At 40.4% G+C, this 25,165-nt stretch overlaps 3 protein-coding genes and 1 long non-coding RNA gene across 4 annotated transcripts in view; 1 reads left to right on the top strand and 3 right to left on the bottom strand.

Annotated features, from left to right (window-relative positions):
* Nucleotides 1-1,959, bottom strand: part of agps (alkylglycerone phosphate synthase) — a 43,529-nt gene extending 41,570 nt beyond the window's left edge. Inside the window, exon 1 of the mRNA XM_014173313.3 lies at nt 1,711-1,959. Within this exon, the coding sequence (XP_014028788.1) occupies nt 1,711-1,868 (158 nt within the window). The 5' untranslated portion in view covers nt 1,869-1,959. The remainder of the gene's footprint in view (nt 1-1,710) is intronic.
* A 5,029-nt stretch (nt 1,960-6,988) lies between these two features.
* nfe2l2a (nfe2 like bZIP transcription factor 2a) lies at nt 6,989-14,729 on the top strand. The gene is made up of 5 exons (XM_014173312.3): nt 6,989-7,228; nt 10,694-10,969; nt 11,236-11,328; nt 11,445-11,627; nt 12,201-14,729. Exons 1-5 carry the CDS (start codon nt 7,187-7,189, stop codon nt 13,449-13,451), a joined length of 1,845 nt encoding a protein of 614 aa, XP_014028787.1. The 5' UTR covers nt 6,989-7,186; the 3' UTR covers nt 13,452-14,729.
* Nucleotides 14,730-16,057: 1,328 nt separating this feature from the next.
* Nucleotides 16,058-19,238, bottom strand: LOC145864027 (uncharacterized). The gene is made up of 3 exons (XR_014382619.1): nt 18,986-19,238; nt 16,868-16,930; nt 16,058-16,381 (listed from the first exon to the last, which is right to left on the bottom strand). It is a non-coding gene; the product is annotated as an uncharacterized LOC145864027 (long non-coding RNA).
* Nucleotides 19,239-20,012: 774 nt separating this feature from the next.
* On the bottom strand, nt 20,013-23,681 carry ro32 (Heterogeneous nuclear ribonucleoprotein A3 homolog 2). The gene is given in 11 exon segments (NM_001141143.2): nt 20,013-20,318; nt 20,423-20,493; nt 20,586-20,714; nt 20,836-20,973; nt 21,072-21,125; nt 21,213-21,281; nt 21,388-21,474; nt 21,566-21,776; nt 21,860-22,006; nt 22,091-22,213; nt 23,635-23,681. Coding segments are annotated over 10 exon segments (1,020 nt in total). The 5' UTR covers nt 23,641-23,681; the 3' UTR covers nt 20,013-20,318; nt 20,423-20,437.
* Between the last annotated feature and the right edge of the window lie 1,484 nt (nt 23,682-25,165).

The raw sequence follows: 25,165 nt of genomic DNA, 5'->3' as shown, positions 1-25,165 counted from the left end.
TACCTGGGAATATTGAATACTCATGTTAAAAGGAACCACCAGCTTTCATATGTTCTCATGTTCTGAGCAAGGAACTTAAACGTAGCTTTTTTACATGGCACATATTGAACATGTTTCATTATTTATTTGAGGCTAAATTGATTTTATTAATGTATTATATTAAGTTAAAATAAGTGTTAATTCAGTATTGTTGTAATTGTCATTATTACAAAGAAGAAATGTTGCGTCCTCCAATAGTCGGTATTGGCGTTGAAAAATCATAATCGGTCGACCTCTAGAAAAAAGGAATTGGGCTGCCTGTGTGAACCCAGCCTTAGAAATTTAAACTTAACAAAAATATAAAATGCAACAATTTCAAAGATTTGACTGAGTTACAGTTCATAGAAGGAAATCAGTCAATTGAAATAAATGCATTAGGCCCTAATCTATGGATTTCACATGACTGGGCAGGGGTGCAGCTACAGGCGCACCCATTGTAGAGTCAGGTCCAGCCAATTAGAATGAGTTTTTTTCCCGTCAAAAGGGCTTTATTACAGACAGAAATACTCCTCAGCACCCTTGGCAAAGGAGAAATGCTCACTAACAAATTTGTTCAAAGAATTTGAGAGAAATAAGGTTTTGTGCATATGGAACATTTCTGGGATCTTTTATTTCAGCTCATGAAACATGGTACCAACACTTTACATGTTGAGTTTATATTTTTGTTCTGTATAAATATGAAAGTGTCCTCTAGTCATCCTTGTTGCTTAAACATATCTGACACTAGATGTCACTACAGCATGATTGTGAAAGCTGAACAGCCCACTCGCCTCATAAGGAATTGAGAGTCAGACCACCACAGGTCTTGGCCAATCAGATCCAAGTTTTAGGCGGAAAGTTTTACTGGTGAACTTTATCCCATTCTGACTTCTGTCAAATATTTTGACTGGGAGAGGGTGTCCCACACCGAAATCCCAACAAAATCTCTAAAAACAACCTCTAGATAAAAATAGATTATAAGACAACATATATAACTTTCACCATTATAATGACCACTTTTTTTCTGTCCAATAATGTAGCGTCTAATTCTGGTCATGTCAGTCAAACAGAGCTGAGATTTCCCTAGTTGTTCAGAATAGTGTCAGTATCAAAACAATGCCAGGAGCCTATTAAGCTATAGCTAACAATATTAGACGTGAAATGGAATAGACTACCTTGAAATAGTTTGAAATGTTGGCAAGCTGATCTTGTAGTTTTACATAAACACCAGCTGCCCACTGTCACTGCGAGTGGCTAGTGGTGGTCACATAACGTTGGCAAGTTATGACAAAATGGTACAGGAAATGATGTAGGATTGACCTCAACTCAATATCAAACATTCCTAACACATTCTAAGCAGCCTACAATAAAAATGTAAAAAAAGAGTTGGATAGAATACAGTCCCGCCGCACCCACTTATTCGATGAATGAACACTTTGTTTGAGGACCATTAACGTTGGCGCACATATAGCTGGCTAATTTCCTTAGTTAAATGAAATCAGATATGTCTGAATAATAATATGCCAAGGGGGTCATCTCCGTTTGTAAAAGACACCAATGCTGTGTTTTAATAACAAGGAAATGTATGACAGCTGTTTCATACTGTATGACAATCACTTTTAGCTACCAGCTAGCATTTCAGCATAGCCATCCTCCATCCACTGCTATCGCATCACCACCGCCAAGTCCTACCTCTTTCTCGGCACCGTCCCTTTATTCGCTTCAGCTTTGCATTCAGTTGCGATAATTCCCGAGTCATCGTCCTTCTGTTTCTGTAAATGCCCGGCAATTATCCTCAATCTTTGCTGTGCAATTCGTTGGCTCTCGGAGCTGTTGCTGTTTGACGCCATGCTGCTTCCGTGTTTGTGCAGGGAGAGGCAGCTGTCAGAGGTCAGCACAGGGAAAGAATGGGTGTGTTCGAGCGGTAAGCCTAACGAAGGCGACTGTAGAGTGAAGTCGGGGGAGGGGCATCTGTAACAGCCACAAGTCGGACACTTTAATGGTTTTGCAATAGCAAGGCTCAGATCGACATGCAGTGTCAACATAGCTGCTATTGTTTATAATAGTTTGTCTGTTGTCTAGACTTTTCTATATCCCCATATCAGACACTCGCAACTGGAAAAATGTGTGTACAATTCATTGGTTAGAGTGGGGTGTCAAATATCACTTTTCATTTGTTTCCCCTGTAGCTTTAGAATTGCACAAAGTTGGTTGCTGTTTCAGTCAGGTATTTGGCCACGTTTACTTGGGTCAAACAAAACACCCAAATGATTGGTAGACAAATAGTGCCTCCCACAATGCAGGTGATAGCTGGAGAGAAGCAACTGCAGCGACCTGAAGGCGACTTCCTCAAAACTGCATGACCTTTGATCACATGATTTTTGTAAAGTTCATGCTGTTAGTGTAACCAATGGAATTGCTACTTATAAAGCTACAGTCACTGTTGTGTAGAATAATGTGTTTTTGAAAGGCACAATCTGTGATTTAATGCTGTGCAACAGTCATTCCAACAAATTGTATTGGAATAATACATTCAAACTCCTCCCAGGTTGCAATGTATTACTCCATGGTAAGTATTGTAGCATATACCGACAATCAAAATATGTTAAAAAGAATCATATTGATCTGGACTGTCAGTTGAATTCATAGTCTGGTATGAATTTCACTGTAGTTACATTTCCCCAGCCCCATCAGCCTTACAAAGTTGCAGGGTCAGACTGTTGCTGGATACAGAAATTACAGAGTGAGCCTTTAATTAATGGAAAATGTATGCCTTTCTGTTTAACAGATTTGACTTTATAGTTTACCACAGAATCCAGGGGTGTATTCATTACCCCGATTCTGTTGCAAAATGTTTTGTCTGTCGCAAAAAGTTTTGCAACAGGAACCATTTAGTCCAAACTGAAAACGTATTGCAACAAAAATTAGTTTTTATTGGACAAATTCAAGTAGGTCACTCCCTGTTTTCTCTATTCGCTTTCATTTGGTTCTTAAACGGTAAACTGTTTCCGTTGCAAGACGTATTGAATACACCCCAGCTCGCTAAATATTAGACCATGAATAAACTTTAAAAACACAGAAAGAATTTGGTTTTATTTTACGACAGTGATCTAATTTAATGGGAACCCAAATATGCCATGTTGGTGTAGTGTTTAAATCTATGCATGTGTCTTTAAGACTAACAAATATGTGCCCTTTGAAGGAGCCATTGATTTTATTGCACTTTAAGGTATTTTAATATTTTCTTCTCTGTCTTCTATTTGTTGAAGTATTGAAAGCTTTGATTTTAATTGAAAGAACCGTGATACATACTACTACTACTACTACACCCAACTACACTCAATTGTCTCAAGGCTTAAAACCCCATCTTTAACCTGGCTCCTGCCCTTCATCTACACTGATTTAAGTGGATTCAACATGTGACATCAGTAAGGGATCATAGCTTTCACCTGGATTCACATGGTCTGTCTATGTCATAAAAAGTGCAGGTGTTCATAATGTTTTGTCCACTCAATGTACATCTCTGAAATAGTTTTATTCAGACTTACATTCCAACAATGAATGATACAACAGACAATTATCCAGCATTCGCATGACACAATGTCAATGCTCAACAGAAAATGATCAAGAAAAAAGTACCAAAATTGAGACATTCATGTTTATGGGTTTGATATGGTTATGAGATGTTTGACCACTACATTGTATGACCCAGGACAGTGAAAAGGAAGTTTAAACATTTCAACTGCTGTTGTTTTTCTTGCCTTCTCACATCCATTGAGTCACATGACCAAGTGATAGTGAGGTATGACTGGAGTCTCCATATGGCCCACTGTGTCGTCCTATTGGAAATTATGTGACACTACCATGGCTTTCTGGGAGTCCATTTTTCATTAATAGTTCAGACATTTCACTCTGATACCAATAGACCAAGTGCGTGTTTACTTATAAGCAGATACATACTACACAAGTTGGTGAAAACTCATGAGTCATTGTCAAAAGAAAAACTTTATTCTCCCTTTTGCAGTCTGCAAGTGGCATGTGAAATAATGGTTCCACTCTCCAGCTGGTAGGTTTGTTTCCCGCAGGCCGGAGCATTAACTCCCAAAACAAAGTTCTGTAATGCACTGACTGCAAACAATTAGAGTCGAAGTGTATCACAGAACTTTACTTGGAAAGCCAGAGTGCCACATCGTAGGCTATATTCCTTTGTGCCAACCCATTTCACCACTCCTTCACCTGCAACATATAACAAGAGAGTGAAATGTTGTAGCTACATTTCCCATTGGTGTGCTTGTTTGGTGAACACTTATATTTAACACAATAGTGTGGAAAATATGTCATTGTGAGGTTAAGCTGACTCTCTCAACACAGTATTGAGACCTAACCTAAGTTAAATCCATCATGATTTGAGATAAAAATGGAATCAGTCACAGCTGAGTGGTGAAAAAAAGTGCATTAAATGAAACTTAGAAGAGTAAGCCAGTAACTCTCTGGGCCTATTAAGACAACATAGAATAGAGTGAATGAGAAGCCTGCTGTTGGGAACTTTGATTCTCACACTCCAACCCACCACCACAGAAATGATTAAATCATACAATATTATACAGTATGCTGGAATCCAGCTTTTCTTTGTGTTTACTTTGCAGTTCAACCTTGACTATCTTCAAGGTTGTAAAGTGAACAATTAGGGCACTCCATATGTAGAACAGATGACGTGTCTAAAGGTTCCAAATTTGGAATCCTGTATTTCTTTATGCTGAATATTTCCCTCCTGGAGTAATACACCCACATTCATTATGCAAATGTATAGCCTATTTGTTGAGTTTTTCACAAGCCACAGACTGAAGTTTACAATTAAAATTATATAGAATACACGGTCTACCTATAAAACAAGGCAAACATTCCACATATTCCACTTCAGTTTAGCATACAAGTTTACATTAAATAAAGTTTGGAGAGTTGCTAATTGTAATGAAGTTACAAAGTGCAAAATCAAACAGTGAATTAAAAGATGTTGGAATTCGATTAGCAGATGTGAAATTCCATAGCTTCATATTCGAAATGTGAGAAAACTATAATAAGAAACAAGAAAAGCAACTGATCATACTGTACCTGGTAGAAGTGAGAGCTTTTAAAGGGGGCCAGCTGCAATCCAGCACGAGGGCAAAAAGATCATAAAATGCACCAAAAAAAACTGTGGGCTATATACAATTGTTGCAGGACTAACTGTAAAAAACCCAGGAGATTTTCTTCTTCTCAATTTCGCGGTTGACGTCCCTCGTTGGAGCCTACATACAGTGTTCGTGTAGCTGGCTTCACGCCGCTTTTACCTCTTCTTCTTTCAGCCCTGTGCACAGCTGGAAGAATGTCGACGTGGAGCTGCCAAACGTGAACGCGTATTCGTGGGCGCGCTTGGGAGAAAAATCCATATAGTGTCATTTGAATTCAGATAGTGGGACAGTGGGCTGCACTGTATAGGTCAGGTATAGCTAGAGGTATAGTGAGGCTCTTTACATATACGTGTCAGAGAGCGTGGTGTGAAGACCACCATATTACAAGACGTTTCAAACGCTGCTTATAATTGCAATGTGGTCCCAACCTCCTATTGCACTCGTGTCAGAATGTTAAACTACATCGGCGCTGTCAAGGATCTCATTGTAACTAATGTAATATTCCAGCAACATGTTTCAGCAAAGGCATACCTTATTTACTTTAAATAATGAAGACCTATACCTAAAGATCAAGTTATGGATGATGGGGAGAATAATATAATGATACTATATTTTTTCAACGTGTGTGCATACAACTAGGCTATATTGGAGAATGTGAAATTTCCCGATTGTTTTGAAAATATCAATTATTGTGTAGCCTATAGCTTACTTTTATGGAAAATAATATTTCATAGGCTTTTTAAAATAGATTGGGTATCTAACCCTGGTCGTCAATTTCAAAGGCAACCGTGTGTAGGCTACCATTTGCCTGGCTACCCAAACTCCTTGCTCCGGCCAAACGCTACGTCACGCCCACGGACGTGAACATAGAGCAGCGTCAGATGAGGCTACCGTCTGGTCTTGAGTCAACAATCTGTCTTTTCAGGATCTCAAGCAAAGGGAAACATGTGAGGCTATGACTGTGCACCATCTCCGTTTTACATTTGAATAACATATACTAAGCCAACTGTGTCAATGGTGTGGCTGAGTCTACAGAGTGTGCAAGGGGAGGGCCTGGGGCCTGCTGTAGTATAGGTTAGGCTACTGTACAAATGAATGAAATACTTAGGCGTCATCTAAACCAGAAGAGGTCGCTATTTAATAGATCAACTTTCAGGAGTTGCCTTCCCATCTCTCTCCTAGTTGGATTAGCTGTGAGCAGATTTAGGCCTACTGCAGACAACTACAGATATCAATGTTGACTAACAATTGTTCCTTATTATAGTTTCAGTTTCTAATCCTTATTTTCTTCATTGCATACTTGATTCCCATTGCCGTCTATAGTCCTACCCTGTACATAAATGCAGTTTGCAAGTCTATTCACTGCAGCTTTATAGCATTCTGCATGAAATAAATGTGGGTATTTAGTCTGTCAAGATGATACAATTGGTAAATGTGCCTTACATTTTGGAACAATGCTGACAATAGTTGTAAAAACTGCTGTAATAACATTGTAATAACTGTAATTCTTATATTAGTTCATAAGTCAACCAAGATGCTGTTATCAAAATACCTCTTCTAGTGTCATTAATCCATGGTGGCAGATATTATGTAAATGTGTCTGGACACTTCTTGAATACACTTTTAATGTTTAGGTTAAATAACAAATGACTTGTTTATAAACGTGAAGCAAATGTAACATTGGCTGTCCGGAGCACAGCCACAGACTGGCCTTATAGAACCAATAGGATGTTGAGGGGGACGATCCCAGCGCAGCTCTCTCGGAGCTCTTGACTGGCTGACGCAACTTGTGGGCAAGGCTATCAGACTGCTTGGGGTTTTCCGTAAACTTTCACAAGATTAGAAGCACTATTTCCTTCATAGTCAAAACATTGCTGGGCCGGACTCCTCGCCTTCGGATAGTCCACCATTTTATATTTCTGTAAAGGATTACAAATATATATTTTATATAGGCCTATTGGGTTTTTCTTTACGAAGGGACAAGCCAACTATCCACTATGATGGAAACTGAGATGCATAAAATGAATCCTAGTCAACAGGTAAATATTCTATTGTTATTGGCTACTATATTCAACTCAGTAGGCTTTGTAAAACATCTCAAGGTTGATATGTTGATCAAATGTTAGACTACCCTTTGCCTACAGTCGAACAACTATTTAATGGATAGTTCAAACTATTGAAATGAAATAAGGCCTACACTCATGTTACCTGATATGAATCAACTGTCATGTTCAACCCAATGTGCATTTTCCATAATAATCCGTATATTATTTAATTAGTTAAATGAAACGAATGTGTCGTAAATATGCTTTCTTAGCCTATAGCCTATCATAATCATATGTGAACTTGTTGTGCTGTAGTTTTGACATTTGTAGACGCGTTTCTAGCACTAGGCTACAATTTCCGTCTCTGCGCTGTAGTCGACAGGTCTGTTCATAGAGATTTCTGCGAAGTCATGGATGGTTGTCTGCCCGGTGCATACAACTAAATTGGGCGACAAATAACAGTTGAATATCCGCTTAATATCGTAATCCAAATGTGTAATGATGCAATTATTGTCAAGTAAAAAATATGCCAAGATGACGAAAGTTTTCCCCAGACAGCCCATTTATTTTTATGTCGGTGCGCTTGTTTCTTGGCCGTCGGAATCTCCCAATGCGCCACCAGTGCCCCATCCTGTGTTCCCGTAGATGGCATCCATAGGCCTGCCTTTGCTCCATATATACAGTTGATTGCACTATTGCACTTGAATGTAATAAGCTATGGGAACTGGGTTTGTAAAAAATAAATGCTCAATTTCCTGGTGGATTCTGCAAGTTAGTGTAAATAAAAGCTCTTCCGGTACCATTCTCAAACAACATCTCTTTGTACCAGCTAATCTTGGAATTGATTTTATATTCTATGTGCATAGGTTCTCTGTACATATGGCCAACTGTGTCAAATGAACAAATGCGTAGGCTATTCATTATTATAATAACCCAGAAGTGGTTGTAGTTCTGCAGCTGGCCTTGGTTTACAAACAGTTAATAACACGTTAATCTAGTAATCAATTGATGAACAGGTTCCCCAAGATTAAAGAGTAAACCTGAGTTGGGTAATGTTCAGTAGGATTGTAACCCGATGCGTTTCTTTTTTTGAGAAAAAAAGAGGATGGTGTTGGAGTAAAGGCGTTATCCTAATTCCAAACTCATCTGATTGTGTATTGAACAAAGTATGTTAATATACAACTGTTATAATTTTTTATGATTTTTTTTTTTTTTAGGTATCAAGGAATTATGCATATAGGTCCACGAATCAGTTGTTTTACTGTCACTTAATTCCTGTACTGTTGGAATCGGTGGTCGGCTGGTTAAAAGTGGTGTCTATACCCCTAATATGTTTTTATTCTGTTGTTTGAGTTGCTGCACATTCTGAGATGAAAAATCAGCTACTCAAAGTACGTCTGGGATTCAAACAAAGAGATCTTGTTTGAGAATGAAAAAGGAAGAGCTTTTATTTACACTAACTTGCAGAATCAACCAGGAAAATGAGCATTTGTTTTTACAAACCCAGTTCCCATAGCTTATTACATTCAAGTACTATTGCAAAATATCAGTGAACTAACCAGAATGTTTCACTAGTATTTTGTGGATAAATACTTCACTCCACCAAGATAGTTCATAACAAAATAGTTACTGAGTTTAAAAAGTGAAGTCGCTCATCCAAACAATTTACCAAAATGGTCCCAATGGAAGTCAACATCTTCCGTTCACAATAGTTACATCATCCTTTTTTTGAGAGGGAGGATCAGTAATTTGTGAATGTACACAGATCACTCATCACTGCATGAATGAGTGGAGTTGAAGTGTCATTGACAACATGAAAAGCTTAAAGTGGCTCCAGTCATTTTATTTTCTTCAAAAGGGATTATGAAATAAGTGTTTATGAAACTAGATGAAGTTAATTTGTTTTTTATGACAGAATTCATCTCTCCTGTATGATGAAAGTGTCTGTATAATAATAAGGCATTGTTCCTTCAAGATTTCTTCACTCTTCTAGACTGCAACTGATAGTTGTGGTTGGTTGTGTGGGTGAACGGTATGACACATGGACTCAATCTGCTGTTTTTGAAAGGAGAAAACATGGCTGACCACAAAAGCTGCTTTCATCCAGCAGCTGTTAGGTCAGTTTAGGCCATTCTTCCTCGTCTCCACAGTCATAATTTATGGTTGTGTGTACTCACTCCTCTGACCAAGATTAATAGTGGGACTTATTTCCCTAACCAGACCTTCTGACGTTACGGGCTTTAGTGGTCATGGACTATTGCTGGCTTTGACGTAATGACCAAGGCAAATAGGGTTAAAGAGTAGTCAGCAGCACTGCACATCTGATGCACACAAACAGAAAGCCAATGTTTATTGTTTATTATACCCATTTCTGAATAAGAGGTCATGGGTTGAACTTATAATGGTCATGTTTAACACTTGATTTGGTCTACACAGTTACAAAGCAGTTACTTGTGCTCATTCCTTTTACAATACAGAGTTAACTAAGTTGAAATCTATCAGTTGTCAACAAATAACATCAAGCTCCAAATCCACATCCTCTTTACACTAACTTCTGCTTTGTTAGTCATCTGATCTGTCTCTCTCTGATCTGTTCATGTGACCAAGTCTCTCTGAATGTATAGTTTGCCTTTATTGCCCAGAAACAAATAGTCACATGCTCAGAGCTTTCAGTGTGACCTAATGTTCGGTTTATGCAATCTCCCAAGGCCCTTGTGAAACACTTCCTTCTGTAAATAAGGTTTGTGTAATGGATGTTAAAAGGCCCAAGGGAGACCAGCACAGTTTATCTCTGGACATTCCTGAATCTACACGCAGGAAGCTAATAAACATCAGCCACAGTGAGGTAGAAGTGGAGGACCAAATGATCTTGTTATAAAACGTGCTATACACCAGTGGGGAATATAGTAAGCACTTCCTCTGAACATATCCGTACTAAACTCTATTGCCAGGTCTCAACGCAATATGGTTCTCCAAATACAGTAGTGAATGTAGTGACCTTGTGGTGCATTGTGGTATATAAAATAAAAAGTAAACCACATTACATTTCAAGCTGTATGAATGAACTTTTCTCCTCAGAGTGATCATTGGTTTAATTCGTTTTTGGTCTAAGCTACTGATACATCAGACAGAGATGCAACAATATTACATTTGACCTGTTGTCTTTTAATTTTTTTGCTCCTCTGCCTGGAAAGCAGCTAAGAGGCACGTATTCTCTGTGGGTGGGGACTGAACTCTGGGGAAATGGAGAAGTTCATCTATTATTCAGACGGCTTCTTCCTCATTACATTCTAGCCAGTCGTCAAAGGACAGACACCCGAAGGGACGGGGTGTGGCACTGTAGCGAGAGCCAGTAGCCATGCTACTTCACAGCAGGCACACACTTCCTTGTTCCTAGTGCACAATCTCCTCGTGTATGGTGCTTTGTGAGTTCCAGTCTAACCTGTTGTCTCTTGGCAGGACATCGACCTAATCGATATCCTGTGGAGGCAGGACATTGACCTGGGCGCGGGGCGAGAGGTGTTTGACTACTGCCACCGTCAGAAGGAGCATGAGTTGCAGCGGCAACGGGTGCAGGAGGAGGAGAAGAGGCAGCAGCTGCTGAAAGAGCAGGAGAAGGCCTTGCTGGCTCAGCTACAGCTGGATGAGGAGACAGGGGAGTTCGTGCCCCGCCTTGCACCCAACGGCCAGTCACCGCAGTCTGCCACCACCGCCGCACCTCCTCAAGTCACACAGGTACAGTGCACACACAGCTGTCAGTCATGTCAGAGGCTGGCCACTCCCCTCCCTGCACTGGGTTGGGTGCAGCTCCTCTGTAGCTAGGTAACCACCTCATCCAGTGTAATTAGGGAAAAACAGGTGGCTCTGTAGTTGTGCATTGGTGGATTTGTCTCTTTAGAAACTAATCTGTGAAGACCTTTGTCTAGGTAGTGCACTCTGTTCAAATTCCTACCTATTATTTTGCAAGAGGGGTTACATATGCTTTGAATCTTTCCCTTCAGAATGTCAGCTTCACAGAAGACAGGGATGCCTTGTCATTTGATGAATGTATGCAGCTGCTGGCAGAGACCTTCCCATTGGTAGAGGCAACGGCGGTAAGAATACATTCACTATTAGATAAAAAATATATATCCCTCAAACAAATCAAAAAACAATATCATGTCTGTTCCGGTCTTTTACAGTGTTCCACCCCCCCTTTTTTGTATTGTAGACCGCTTCTGCCTGTCTGGACATCACCGTAGCTCCAGCCCCAAACAGCAACCATGTCATGATGGCATGTGAGCTGCCTGCTTTGACCCAGCCACCCCTCCTCCCTGCCTCCCAGCCCCCACAGAGGACCTCCCCAGATTTAGAGCAGGCCTGGATGGAGCTTTTGTCCCTTCCTGAGCTGCAGGTACAATAGGCAGATTCTATCACCTCAATGGCACGATGCTCTGTGGTGTAAAAAAAAACACCCAAAGAATGCATGGATTGCAGCAGCCATGCATGCATGAGAGAACCTACTCACCTTTGTCCTGTGTGTTTGAATGGGACACACAGCAGAAGCAGATAATACAGCTAAATCCACTGTGATCAGGTTTCCACAGAGCACTGTTACCTCAGAGCTGCTTGTGTCCTTGGTAACACTTAAATAGCTCTCTAATGCTTAGCAGTGGATGAAGGTAGTAGCATGGAAACAAACCAGAAAATACTTTACGTACAGTACAAATACAGTACAAAGTTTCATGCTAAGATGTTAGTCAATTAAGGATTTGCAATTTATTTGGAATATTGAACCTGTGCAAAGTTTCACCTACTATTGAGAATAAAATACAAAGGTTTGAAACCAAGTCTCAGTAAACGCTGAACAACAGCTAGTCTATGTGATGGTACTATACTGCATATGACTATAATGTTACATCTTGACGTCTGATAAACTGCATGGGTTACTGGATTTGTTTTGACTCTTCTGAATCTTGTTTTCCAGCAATGCCTGAATATGCAAATAAAGGACACACTGGATCAGACAGGAGGATATCTGCCCATTAACACCACCCCTGAGGTGCAGGATCCAAACTACAGCTTCTACCCTTTGCCCAACCTGGCAGAGGTGGCGTCAAACACAGCAGAGGTCTGCCCACCTGAATTCATCAACGGCTTTGAGGAGAGCTTTCCCAACATGGCTCCTCTTGACCACCTCAATCAGATGACCCTAAAGGCTCCAGACCTAAATACTAACTTCAGTGCAGCAACTTTCTGTGATGTATTTTACCCAGACATTGTCAACACAAAAGTGACCAGTGTCACCCTGCCTTGTGGCCAAGGAAATGGAGGTAACTCCTTGGCAGAGATATCACACAAGCCTACTTTTACACCAATGGAATTACATGACCTTTCTCCTAGAGAAGCATTTGACAGAGGCAACAAAACTGAGATAATGCCAGAATTTCCAGATTCGGATTCAGGTGTGTCTGTGGAGGCAAGTCCACATGCTAACTCCCCTGAGAAATCGATGTATGGGGACGGCTCCTTTGGTGGCTACAGCGATTCAGACATGGAGGAGATGGACAGTAACCCAGAGAGTGCTGAGTCTGACTACTCCGAGATGTTCTCACTGTCTTTCCAACCTGATGGTTTCCAGACTTCTCTCTCAGTGTCAGCTCAGCAGCAGGACAAAAAGCCCGAACATGGCAAGACCGAGCCAGATGAGGAGACTGGCCACAACGATCCCCCCTTCACCAAAGACAAGAAGAGGAGACGCTCCGAGAAGCGTCTCTCCAGAGACGAGCAGCGTGCCAAGGCCCTCCAGATCCCCTTCACTGTGGACATGATCATCAACCTGCCTGTGGACGACTTCAACGAGATGATGTCCAAGCACCAGCTCAACGAGGCCCAGCTGGCCCTGGTCAGAGACATCCGCCGGCGGGGCAAGAATAAGGTGGCTGCCCAGAACTGCCGCAAACGCAAGATGGAGAACATCGTGGAGCTGGAGTACGACCTAGACTCACTGAAGGAGGAAAAGGAGCGACTGCAGAGAGAGAAGACCAAGAATTACAGCAGCTTGCGGCAGATAAAGCAAGAGCTTAACACCCTGTACCTGGAGGTGTTCAGTCTAGTGAGGGATGAGGAGGGGAAGCCCTACTCCCCGTCCGAGTACTCACTCCAGCAGACCACCGATGGCACAGTCTTCCTCGTCCCCCGCATTAAAAAAATGCTTTTCAAGAAAAATGACAACTAGCACTTCTCTGCTTTACTACTTGGTACTGCATTAGTAATAATTCTATGCAAAGAATAATGTTGTAGATGCTTGGCTTTAAGCGTTAGTAAAATAGCAGAACTATTATATAGTCCTTGTCTACTCTCCTTGAATGCCTTTATAATATTTTTGTACTGGTCTCCATTTTCTTCTCAGATTGTTTTACTGATATTGCTTGTAAATACATTTATACATTATTTGCTATTGAGATATGAAAATGTGAATTGTATATATCATGTTTTAGTATTGTTGCAATCACTGTTACTTAAAAGTCTGTTTTATAAACTTTACTCTTTGATTTGCAGCTCCATTTATTTTGTATCTTCTCACCCTTTTCTGCTTAAGGCCAGAGGGGGTGTGATATATATATTGCAAGATGCAACGCGGAGTGCCTGGACACAGCCGTGGTATATTGGCCATATATCACAAACCTCCGAGGTGCCTTATTGCTATTATAAACTAGTTACCAATGTAATTAGAGCAGTAAAAACAAATGTTTTGTCATACCTGTGATTTACCGTCTGATATCATTTGCGGCGGCAGGTAGCCTAGTGGTTAGAGCGTTGGGCCAGTAACCGGAAGGTTGCTAGATCGAATCCCCAAGCTGACAAGGTAAAACTCTGCCGTTCTGCCTCTGAACAAGGCAGTTCCTAGGCTGTCATTGTAAATAAGAAATTGTTCTTAATTGACTTGCCTAGTTAAATAAAGGTTAAATAAAATAAAAAATAAAAAATATACCTCGGCTGTCAGCCAATTCAGTGCTCGAATGACCCAGTTTATAAAATGAAAAACAATGAAATTGTTGCTCTTGCAACTGACATATATTGATTTATAAAGCACTTGCACCCAAATACATGTCTGATATGCTTTTAGTCATTCCAAATGTCAGAACCAAAACTGCCTTCAGCCACTACGGTCCTGGCCTTTGGAATAGCCTGCCGGATCTTAGGGCCTCAAAAACTGTTGATTCTTAAGATTTGTCTTAAGACATACCATTTTAGCCGTGCTATTAACTAAACTAAATATTATGAACTTTTTTCTCCACTTATTCTGCATTAAATTTCATATCCACTGCTATTTTACTCTTAATGTCTATCTTGATTTTATATTTGCATAGAAACGTTTGAGCTTTCTCCACCTTTCATTTTATTTAAGCACTTTGAAAAGCATTTGTAAGAATTTTGCTATAAAAACAAAGTTGGATTTGATAGTATGCAACAATGTATGCCAGATGAACATAAAAGGCTTTGCTGACTGGGATTGCGTAACTATGTGTTTTTCGAAACAGAACAAACCAAAACGGTTTGCAGTGATCCAAATGCCATTCACAATGTAATCAAAACAGCTATTGGGTTGATCTATGTTAGACCTTTGTTTTTTTTCAATAGCCTTGTTTATTGTCCACAAAACAGAAAGCCCATGATGTACATTAAACTTAGTTTTGAACATTATGAACTGAATCTTTTAAAATCTATAAAAATCTTTTGTGAAAGCCAAAACACTTAAATAAAACATAGTTCCAACCAGACATGACACTTGAACATTCTATTACAGCCATGCTAGCTCCCCATTAACATTGGGGAGAATTTAAACAACTATAGAACTGAATGTCTAGAATTTGAACAATATTATAAAAGTATTATAAAAGTAGGCCTAACTAAATATACAGTGCATTCGGAAAGTATTCAGACCCCTTCCCCTTTTCCACATTTTGTTACATTACAGCCTTATTCTATCCCCCCCAGCAATCTACACACAAAACCCCACAATGACAAAGCGAAAACAGGTTTTTAGAAATGTTTGGAAATCTATAAAAAAAACAGAAATACCTTATTTACATAAGTATTCAGAGCTTTTGCTATGAGACTCGAAATTGAGCTCAGGTGCATCCTGTTTCCATTGATCATCCTTGAAATGTTTCTACAACTTGGAGTCAATTCAATTGATTGGACATGATTTGCAAAGACACACACCTATCTATATAAGGTCCCACAGTTGACAGTGCACGTCAGAGCAAAAACCAAGCCATGAGATCGAAGGAATTGCCTCAGAGACAGGATAATGTCGGGCACAGATCTGGGGAAGGGTACCAAAACGTTTCTGCAACATTGAAGATCCCCAAAAACACAGTGGCCTCCATCATTCTTAAATGGAAGAATTTTGGAACCACCAAGACTTCCTAGAGCTGGCACGCCCGGTCAAACTGAGCAATCGGGGGAGAAGGGCCTTGGTCAGGGAGGTGACCAAGAATCCAATTGTCACTGTCAGAGCACCACAGTTCCTCTGTGGAAATGGGAGAACCTTCCAGAAGGACAACTATCTCTGCAGCACTCCACCAGTCAGGCCTTTATGGTAGAGTGGCCAGACGGAAGGCACTCCTAAGTAAAAAGGCACGACAGCCCGCTTGGAGTTTGCCAAAAGACGCCTAAAGGCTCTCAGACGATGGAAACAAGATTCTTTGGTCTGATGAAACCAAGATTGAACTTATGGCCTGAATGTCAAGCGTTACATCTGGAGGAAACCAGGCACCGCTCATCACCTGGCCAATACCATCCCTACGGTGAAGCATGGTGGAGGCAGCATCATGCTGTGGGGATGTTTCTCAGAGGCAGGGACTGGGAGACTAGTCTGGATCGAGGGAAAGATGAACGGAGCAAAGTACAAAGAGATACTTGTTGAAAACCTGCTCCAGAGTGCTCAGGACCTCTGACTAGGGCGAAGGTTCACCTTCCAACAGGACAAAGACCCTAAGAACACAGTCAAGACAACACAGGAGTGGCTTTGGAAAGTCTCTGAATGTCCTTGAGTGGCCCAGCCAGAGGCCGGACTTGAACCTGATCGAACATCTCTGGGGAGACCTGAAAATATCTGTGCAGCAACAGTCCCCATCCAACCCGACAGAGCTTGAGGATCTGCAAAGAATGGGAGAAACTCAAGGGTGTAATCGCTGCCAAAGGTACTTCAACAAAGTACTGAGTAAAGGGTCTGAATACTTATGTAAATGTAATCAGTTTTTTTTTAATACATTTGCAAAAATGTCTTAACCTGTTTTTGCTTTGTCATTGTGGGGTATTGTGTGTGTTTGTGTGTGTGTGTGTGTGTGTGTGAGAGAGTGTGTGGGGGGGGGCAATTTAATGAATTTTAGATTAAGGCTGTCACGTAACAAAATGTGGAAAAACTGAGGGGGTCTGAATACTTTATGAATGCACTGTATGGCTCTGGTTCCAACTGCATTTATTCAGGTCTATAACAGTTTACCTCCATTATTCAGCTACACTTCATGTGAACCATGCATGACAACTTCAAAAAAGGTCCAGTGGACAAACACGTTGGAAAAAAGCATAGCACTGCACATTGTAGTATTTGCAGTTCCAGGCCCTTTCACCCACATACATTACCTTTGAACGCCAAGCCTTCTTTCTCCGCCCTCTCTCAAACCAATCTTTTCGGAGGCTTTGAGGCTAACAAAACAAAGAGATCATGTTTGCTTCACATAGAGTATTCACAGCGTTCTTCTCAACAAATGGATAATCTCAACCACTTTTCATACAGTACCAGTCAAAAATTGGGACATACCTCATTCAAGGATTTTTCTTTATTTTTAATACTTTCAACATTGTAGAATAATAGTGAAGACATCAAAACTATGAAATAACACCTATGGAATCATGTAGTAACCAAAACAGTGTTCTCAAATCAAAATATATTTTATATTTGAGATTCTTCCAAGTAGCCACCCTTTGCCTTGATGACAGCTTCACACACCCTTGGCATTCTCTCAACCAGCTTCATGAGGTAGTCACCTGGAATGCATTTCAATTAACAAGTGTGCCTTGCTAAAGTTCATTTGTGGAATTTCTTTCCTTCTTAATGCGTTTGAGCCAAATCAGTTGCGTTGTGACAAGGTGGGGGGGGGGGGGTATACAGAAGATAGCCTTATTAGGTAAAAGACCAAGTCGAAATTATAGCAAGAACAGCTCAAATGAGCAAAGAGAAACATCAGTCCATCATTACTTTAAGACATGATGGTCTGTGAATCCGGGACATTTCAAGAACTTGAAAGTTTCTTCAAGTGCAGTCGCAAAAACCATTAAGCGCTATGATGAAACTAGCTCTCATGAGGACCGCCACAGGAAAGGAAGACCCCGAGTTACCTCTACTGCAGAGGATATGTTCCTTAGAGTTACCAGCCTTAAACTCTGAAGCATAAATTTGGGCTGCAATTTCTAAGTAACAGACACATCAACATCAACTGTTCAGAGGAGACTGTGTGAATCAGACCTTCATGGTCAAATTGCTGCAAAGAAACCACTACTAAAGGACATCAATAACAAGAAGACTTGCTTGGGCCAAGAAACACGAGCAATGGACAGTCTGATGAGTCCAAATTTGCGATTTTTGGTTCCAACCGCTGTGTCTTTGTGAGACGCAGAGTAGGTGAACGGATGATCTCCGCTTGTGTGGTTCCCACCGTGAAGAATGGCGGTGTGATGGTGCTTTGCTGGTGATTTATTTAGAATTCAAGGCACACTTAACCAGCATGGCTACTACAGCATTGTGCAGCGATACACCATCCCATTTTGTTTGCGCTTAGTGGGACTATCATTTGTTTTTCAACAGGACAATGACCCAACACACCTCTAGGCTGTGTAAGGGCTATTTGACCAAGGAGGAGAGTGATGGAGTGCTGCATCAGATGACCTGGCCTCCACAATCCCCCGACCTCAACCCAACTGAGATGGACCACAGAGTAAAGGAAAAGCAGCCAACAATTGCTCAGCATATGTGGGAACTCCTTCAAGACTGTTGGAAAAGCATCCCAGGTGAAAGCTGGTTGATAGAATGCCAAGTGTGCAAAGCTATCAAGGCAAAGGGTGGCTACTTTGATGAATCTAAAATATATTTTGATTTGTCTAACACTTTTTTGGTTACTATATTATTCCATGTGTTATTTCATAGTTTTGATGACATCACTATTTTTCTACAATGTAGAAAATAGTAAAGATAAATAAAAACCATGGAATGAGTACGTATGTCCAAACCTTTGACTGGTACAGTACATAAAATATCACTAATTCCTTTTAGGAGAGATGTCTTTATTCAAGAAACACATCTAATAGACATGCATACTTGGATTAATTTATTCAAACTGGAATATATACCTACCTTGTCTGACCGGGGGGTGAAAAAAATCATCCTTAATTAAGTTACACTTTTTAAATGTTACCTTTCAAAGCGATGTATAGAAAATCTTTAAAATGATGCAGAGCAAAATATCAAGATACCTGTAGTGTAAGCCTGCATGAATGTAAAGTCTGTTCTGCAGACTCCCAGAGATCAGTGAGCTGTGCAAGAAATGCATGAGATCCTTAAAAATGACCTTAAGTGGAGTGAATGGTACCATTTTACTCTTAGAAGGGATTCCATACTCAACAGAAATTGTTCACCCCTATTTGAATGTTGGTGTGTGCAGCCTTACACCTTGCAGTATACTTTGAGATTTACTTAAGTCTTACCCATCCAGAAATGTCCATGTAATCGTGTCATTAGAGATTTTCAGCCTTTAAGAGTAGTCGTAATGCTTCTGTCACGATCTGTAAACCAAGCAAAGTGGTTACTCTTACCTGCATCTTCTTTATGTTACCACTGCTTGTGAAATACTCACTTCCCTTTCCCCTGTAAGGTCTGAAAGCTAGTAAGAACTTCCTGGTAAACTGCCATATCTGACTCAACAGGATCTCTAAGTGTCCAGGAACTCTAGTTTCTTTTTTCGCTAGAATATGCTTTCCTCCAAGGGTGTGGCTCTCGGTGCTGCCTTCTCTTTTCTCTCACAACATGCTGACTTGTCCACTGTGCTGGGACTGAAGAGGTCCTGTCTGAAAAAACACTGCAATCTTCCATACTGACCCGCTGAGGCACAACTGAAGTGGCTTGTAGCTGTAACAATCCTACTAGTGCAATCCTGGCTAGGCGATGCGTGTCCCTCGCCCTAGGACTAGCCAAGACTCCCTTTCCATCCAGGCAGGAAAAAAATGAATCTTTCAAAGTTCAGAGAAAACAAAACATACTTCTGAGGATATTGATTTGCTACACTTGATTAGTGATGACAGACATGACAAGAATCAAATCCTTCAATCTCTCTGAGCCAATGATGCACTATACTTCAAAAGACTTTACTACACAACTTTATTAAACTTTTTTTTCCACTTGTCAAAATATTTTTTACAATCTAGAATTCTGTTTACTGCATACAAGTAGTGTAAAACACATTTCCTTAAAATTGTTGTCTGCACTACTTATAACCACTTGTCACTAATCAAATACATGGGGTTCTTGAAATACAGATCATAATACACTTGATACAAAGACTTGCAATCATATTAACTTCAAAAGAAAAAAAAGAAAGCTCTAGCTTATTTGAGGGCCTGATGCGTATAGGCCCTTCTGACAGGACCAAGTTCTTCAAAAACGACAAAGATGAGAAGACCATAGAAAATCTATCAATCTACAGCAAAATAAATGTAGGACTATTCAAAACTGACTGGAGTTCGAAATACTTTTTTATTTTTTTTTAAAACTCCTGATTCCACAGGCACAACATTACATACACTTCAGATGCACAAAAGGAACAATTATAAAGTGGGGGAACATCTACCACAAATAAGGTACTAGCTACACCCTTGTAGTTTGTGTGTACAGTCTTTCTTAGGATTAGTTTCCCGTTAAAGCTGCAATAACTTTCTGACTTCTGTTCCTCTACATGCTTTCAGACGACTGCCTAAAAGTACAGTAACCTGCAGCTTTCCTGACAAATCCTTGCTCATCTCCTCTCCTGCTAAGAACTGAAGCCTGTTGAATGGATACAGGATAAAACAAATAGTTATTCTAGTGTTGGGTGGGCTCACACTGTACTATACAGTCAGGTATGCACAGTGTTTTCAAACGGAACTTACCCGAGCGTCATAGTATCAATATCGCTGTGAGCCGTAGCCATGCCCACTTCCACCGCCTGAGCCGTAGCCACCTGGAATAAACAAATGATTGACAGATGAGGGTTGTGTCATCACAACATCAGACAGCACATCACCTCATCCAGCTCAGCGAGAGAATACTCACCTCCATAGGGGCCACCACCAGAGTTTCTGCCACCAAAGTTGTTCCCCTTCATGGGACCATAGCTAGATTGCGGTCCTCCGTAGTTGCCAAAGTCATTGTAATTTCCACCCCTTCCACCACCAAAGTTCCCTACGAGTCACAGGGATTTATTTTTAGAATAATGTCGTCACATCCAATTACTGTGGGTTCAGCTCATTCAAACAGATCATGTGGCATGACAATATATACAGGCTAAAACAGGTGTTCGTACCTCTAAAGTTGCCTCTGTCATTGTAGTTATCATATCCTCCTCCAAAGCCTCCTCCCTGGTTTCCATACCCAGGACTTCCTCCCCCATACCCGCCACCACGTCCACCTCTGTAGCCAGGTCCCCCACTGTAGTTTCCACCTGGACAGAAAAGCGCTCAGATTTGAGCAAGCTCTCTTTCAGAAATGCATCGTCAAGTTCCCGCTCCTTATCTGATGATCCGCTACATAAATACTGACCCTCTCCACCGTATCCATTGTATCCATCCCCTCCTCTTCCGCCACCGTAGCCTCCTGTAACATACAAGATAATTCCATTTACATTGCTGGTGCAATTACGGTTCCAAACGTATCCACATATTAAATGGAAAAGGGACTTACCTTGCCCAAAGTTGCCACCACCAGAGTTGCCACCTCTGCCCATGAAGTTTCCAGAGCCACCACCCCTATCTAAAAAAAAAAAAAAAAGCCAATATTGACACTGAAGTATGTTCTATATGTGCCACTCTAAAACATTCATACATTTGGACAAATAAAGATGGGTTATTATGCTTACTCCTCTGATTAGACGCCTCCATTTCCTGTTTTGGGAGTGCTTTTCTGACTTCGCAGTTGTGGCTGTTTATTGTGTGGTATTTCTGAGCTGAAAAGAAAACAAGGCAAATCCTCAGCAAAGGAATGTTTACTGATATTTAAAAATGAGCAATTCAAAGCGGCAACAACCCCATACGTACCAACAATTTTATCCACAGTGTCATTGTCATCAAATGAGACAAAGCAGAATCCCCTCTTTTTCCCAGTTGCGCGTTCCTCCATAATGTCAATGGTCTCAATCCTCCCGTAGGTCTCAAAGTACTCCCTGATATGGTCCTCCCGTGTGTCCTCCTTGATCCCCCCAACAAATATCTTCTTCACCGTCAGGTGGGCACCCGGTCTATTAGAGTCCTGTGACAGAAGAAAAGCTGAGCAGTGAGCACACACTTGTCACATTTTGACAATCGCAAATTAATGTGAAGCAGTTTGCTTACCTCTCTCGATACAGCCCTTTTAGGTTCAACAACACGTCCGTCCACCTTATGAGGGCGAGCTGCCATGCAGGCATCCACCTCCTCCACACAGGAGTATGTTACAAAGCCGAACCCTCTCGAGCGCTTGTTGTTTGGGTCCCGCATTACCTACATGAAACCAACGTATGAGCTCACATTACTCCTCATATAAATGCATTGTAAATACCAGACACTTGTGAAATGCATACATACCACACTGTCTGTGAGGTTTCCCCATTGTTCAAAATGGATCCTTAAACTTTCCTCAGTGGTTTCAAAACTTAGGCCCCCAATGAACAGCTTCCTGAGCTGTTCAGGCTCCCTAGCTTCATGACCCTGTTAAAATGATTCAAAACAAGTATGCATGTCACATAACAATGCAATTGTATGAATACCAGACTATACCATCTTATTTCAAACATTTTACAGATACATATAAATGTATCAAGATAGAATTTTCTCATTAGCCAAGACTCTTGGACATTCTAGGGAAAACAGTTTTGCCATTTTAAAATATTATGTAGCAAACAGGTCTTTGAAAATGTTGCAGTGACAAAATGCTAGCTAGCTAACTTTAGCACAGTTGTGTTTCTGATCATTTGGCTAGAAAATTGCATCATGCTAGTCAGAGTTCTACAGTTACAATGTTGCAGTAATTTTGGTTTGTAGAATTATGGAATGTCTCCACAGTTCAACAAGTGTTTTAATGTATCATTCATTGGGATACATAGACCTAAACTGTAGGACAGGCTATGCTTTAGCTACAGACTGTAAAACCAGATAATGTGATTTAACCAAACATTGTTTAGTATGCATTATACTGGGAGTTACAGGTTTGGTACCGTTTGGTGTAGCACATAATTTGACCAAACTTAGCAATACGGTCTTAGATTCTTGGAAACTGGAGTCTCATAAAATGTCCTTGTCCATTTGAATTTAGAAAATTCTCCATTATTAAAATAAAATGACTCCATTAAGTAATCAAACCACATGTACGCCGCCATCTTGTCCATTTCAAGTATTCTCTTGTTGATCGAGACAGGTGTCTGTCAAGACATGCGGCACTTTGGGGTGGATCCACCTGCCTCAATCAATGAGTGAAGACTTGAAAAAGACAAGAAAAACAAGATGGCGGCGTACACACTCCTCACATTGTTGGATTCCTTTATGGCGCAAAACATTTTTTTTATTTATTTTAACAGAGCATTTTCTAAATTCCAACAGACATCCTGCAACTGGACAATGACATTTTATGAGACCCCGGTTTCGACGAATCGCTAAGGTTGGTCGAAAATTCTCTGTGCTACACCAAACAGTAACGTTACCTACCTAACGTTAACCTGAAACACCCAGTATACTGGATACCACTTTTTGGGGGTTACATCACATTGTCTGGTGTTACAATCTGTAGCTAAGGCTTGGCCTGACCTAGATTTTAGGCCTATGTATCCCAATGAATGATACATTCAAGTACTTCTTAATGTGGAGACGTTCTATAAACCAAAATAACTGCAACATTGTAACCGTAGAACTCTGACTGGCATGATAATTTTGCTAGCCAAATGTTGAAAAACGCAGCAGCGCTAACGTTAGCTAGCTAACGTTAAATGTTGCCTTCCTAAAAATGCTGTTAGAATCATGTGCACATTATGCCGCTGCATCATTTTCAAAGACCTGTTTGCTCATAATACACTTTACATTGTTACGTGCAACGCAAATATATTCAGACACTGATAAACAATCAACATAATTATCACCTCCATTTTGCGAAGTATTCTCTTTCCTTGGTTCTGAGAAGAAAGGAAGCTACTGCACCACGTGATAGGAAGTCTGAACTGGTCCGTGCAGTCGTTAACTGATCCAGGATCGTTTTTGTGGTTTCACCATAATAAACCGGATAGGCCTAGCAAGTTGATTTAAGATAAATCATTCAGAGTCAATTTATTCAGATGCATAGTATACCTTTATTTGAATGTCCAATGATATAAATGAAAGAGAATATTTTTATTATTATGTATAATGTTTAACATTTGTGATGACTTTGTAGGCTAATCATACACGCTCCGTGTACGTGCCATGTAGCTGTAGGAGTGAAACAAAGACGTTGTCTGCTATCTAGTGGACACTGAAGGCAATGTACCAGAATAGCCACAGCTGATTGTTTTTCCCATAGACATTAACCAGGTGTTTTCCATATTTTCCCATAACTACAAAGCAAAATAAATATTTTGGCAATTTAGCTTGTTTGTTGCAAATGTATGTTACTAGTTCATGCATACAGATATGTTTTATTAAAATAAAATGCAGGGAAATGCAACTGTTTTTCAGTATTTGTAACATTTTAAAATGGCCTACACAATTTGCACTTGCATTAAAATGTATCTGAATATTCGTAAGTTAATGTTTTGGATTTGACCACTGTCAGTGTTGACATTGGACAGCACAACTTGAATATGCTATTGCCATCAGCTGCTTCACCATAAATATAGAATCTTGTTGAAAATCAGATCTGGACTAGTATCCATGTACTGTTTTATTGGATGGAATAATGTCTGGCATTACCATTACAGGGTGCCAGGAAAAAATACAGCCTCAATAAAAATGACAATATTTCACTGTCATTAACCTTCATTTCTATTTATTGCCTATTTAGAGATGTAGTGTGGTATGTCTTTTGTTTTGGTTATTACAGTGCTGTTATATTATAGGTGGTATTATTGTACCTTTTTTAAGTAAAAGATCATTCCAACTACAGAGATGAATTGTATTGTTATAGTGTAACATTCTATTAAGACAGTTGTTACAATGGATGAAAACAAGGATTTTATAGCCATGAATGAAATAAGTCCTGTGTTCCACCCTTCACTCTGACACTGTCGATTACATATCACCTGTGTTTGTTCCAGCACATTTATTTCTTAATTAAACTGATAATGAGATTGAGGCCTGGTAACATTATTTCTGCTTCAGAGCTTTCCCTTAATTAAGGAACAGTAGTAGTTGACTAGTTGCATCACGGCCTGGTATGGCAACTGCTCGGCATCTGACTGTAAGGCGCTACAGAGGGTTGTGCATACAGCCTAGTACATCACTGGGGCCAAGCTTCCTGCCATCCAGGACCTATATACTAGGCGGTGTCAGAGGAAGGCCCAAAACATTGTCAAAGACTCCAGTGGCAAGCGGTACCCAAGTCTAGTTCCAAAAGTCTCCTTAATAGCTTCTATTCCCAAGCAATAAGACTGAAGAACAATGAATCAAATGGCCACCCATAAGCATTTCACAGTAAGG

The sequence above is a fragment of the Salmo salar genome, chromosome 25 (genome assembly GCF_965601325.2).
Source record: "Salmo salar chromosome 25, fSalSal1, whole genome shotgun sequence".
Classification (NCBI taxonomy): domain Eukaryota; kingdom Metazoa; phylum Chordata; class Actinopteri; order Salmoniformes; family Salmonidae; genus Salmo; species Salmo salar.
Note: the sequence above shows the minus strand (reverse complement) of the source record. Positions and strands in the feature narration are given on the sequence as shown.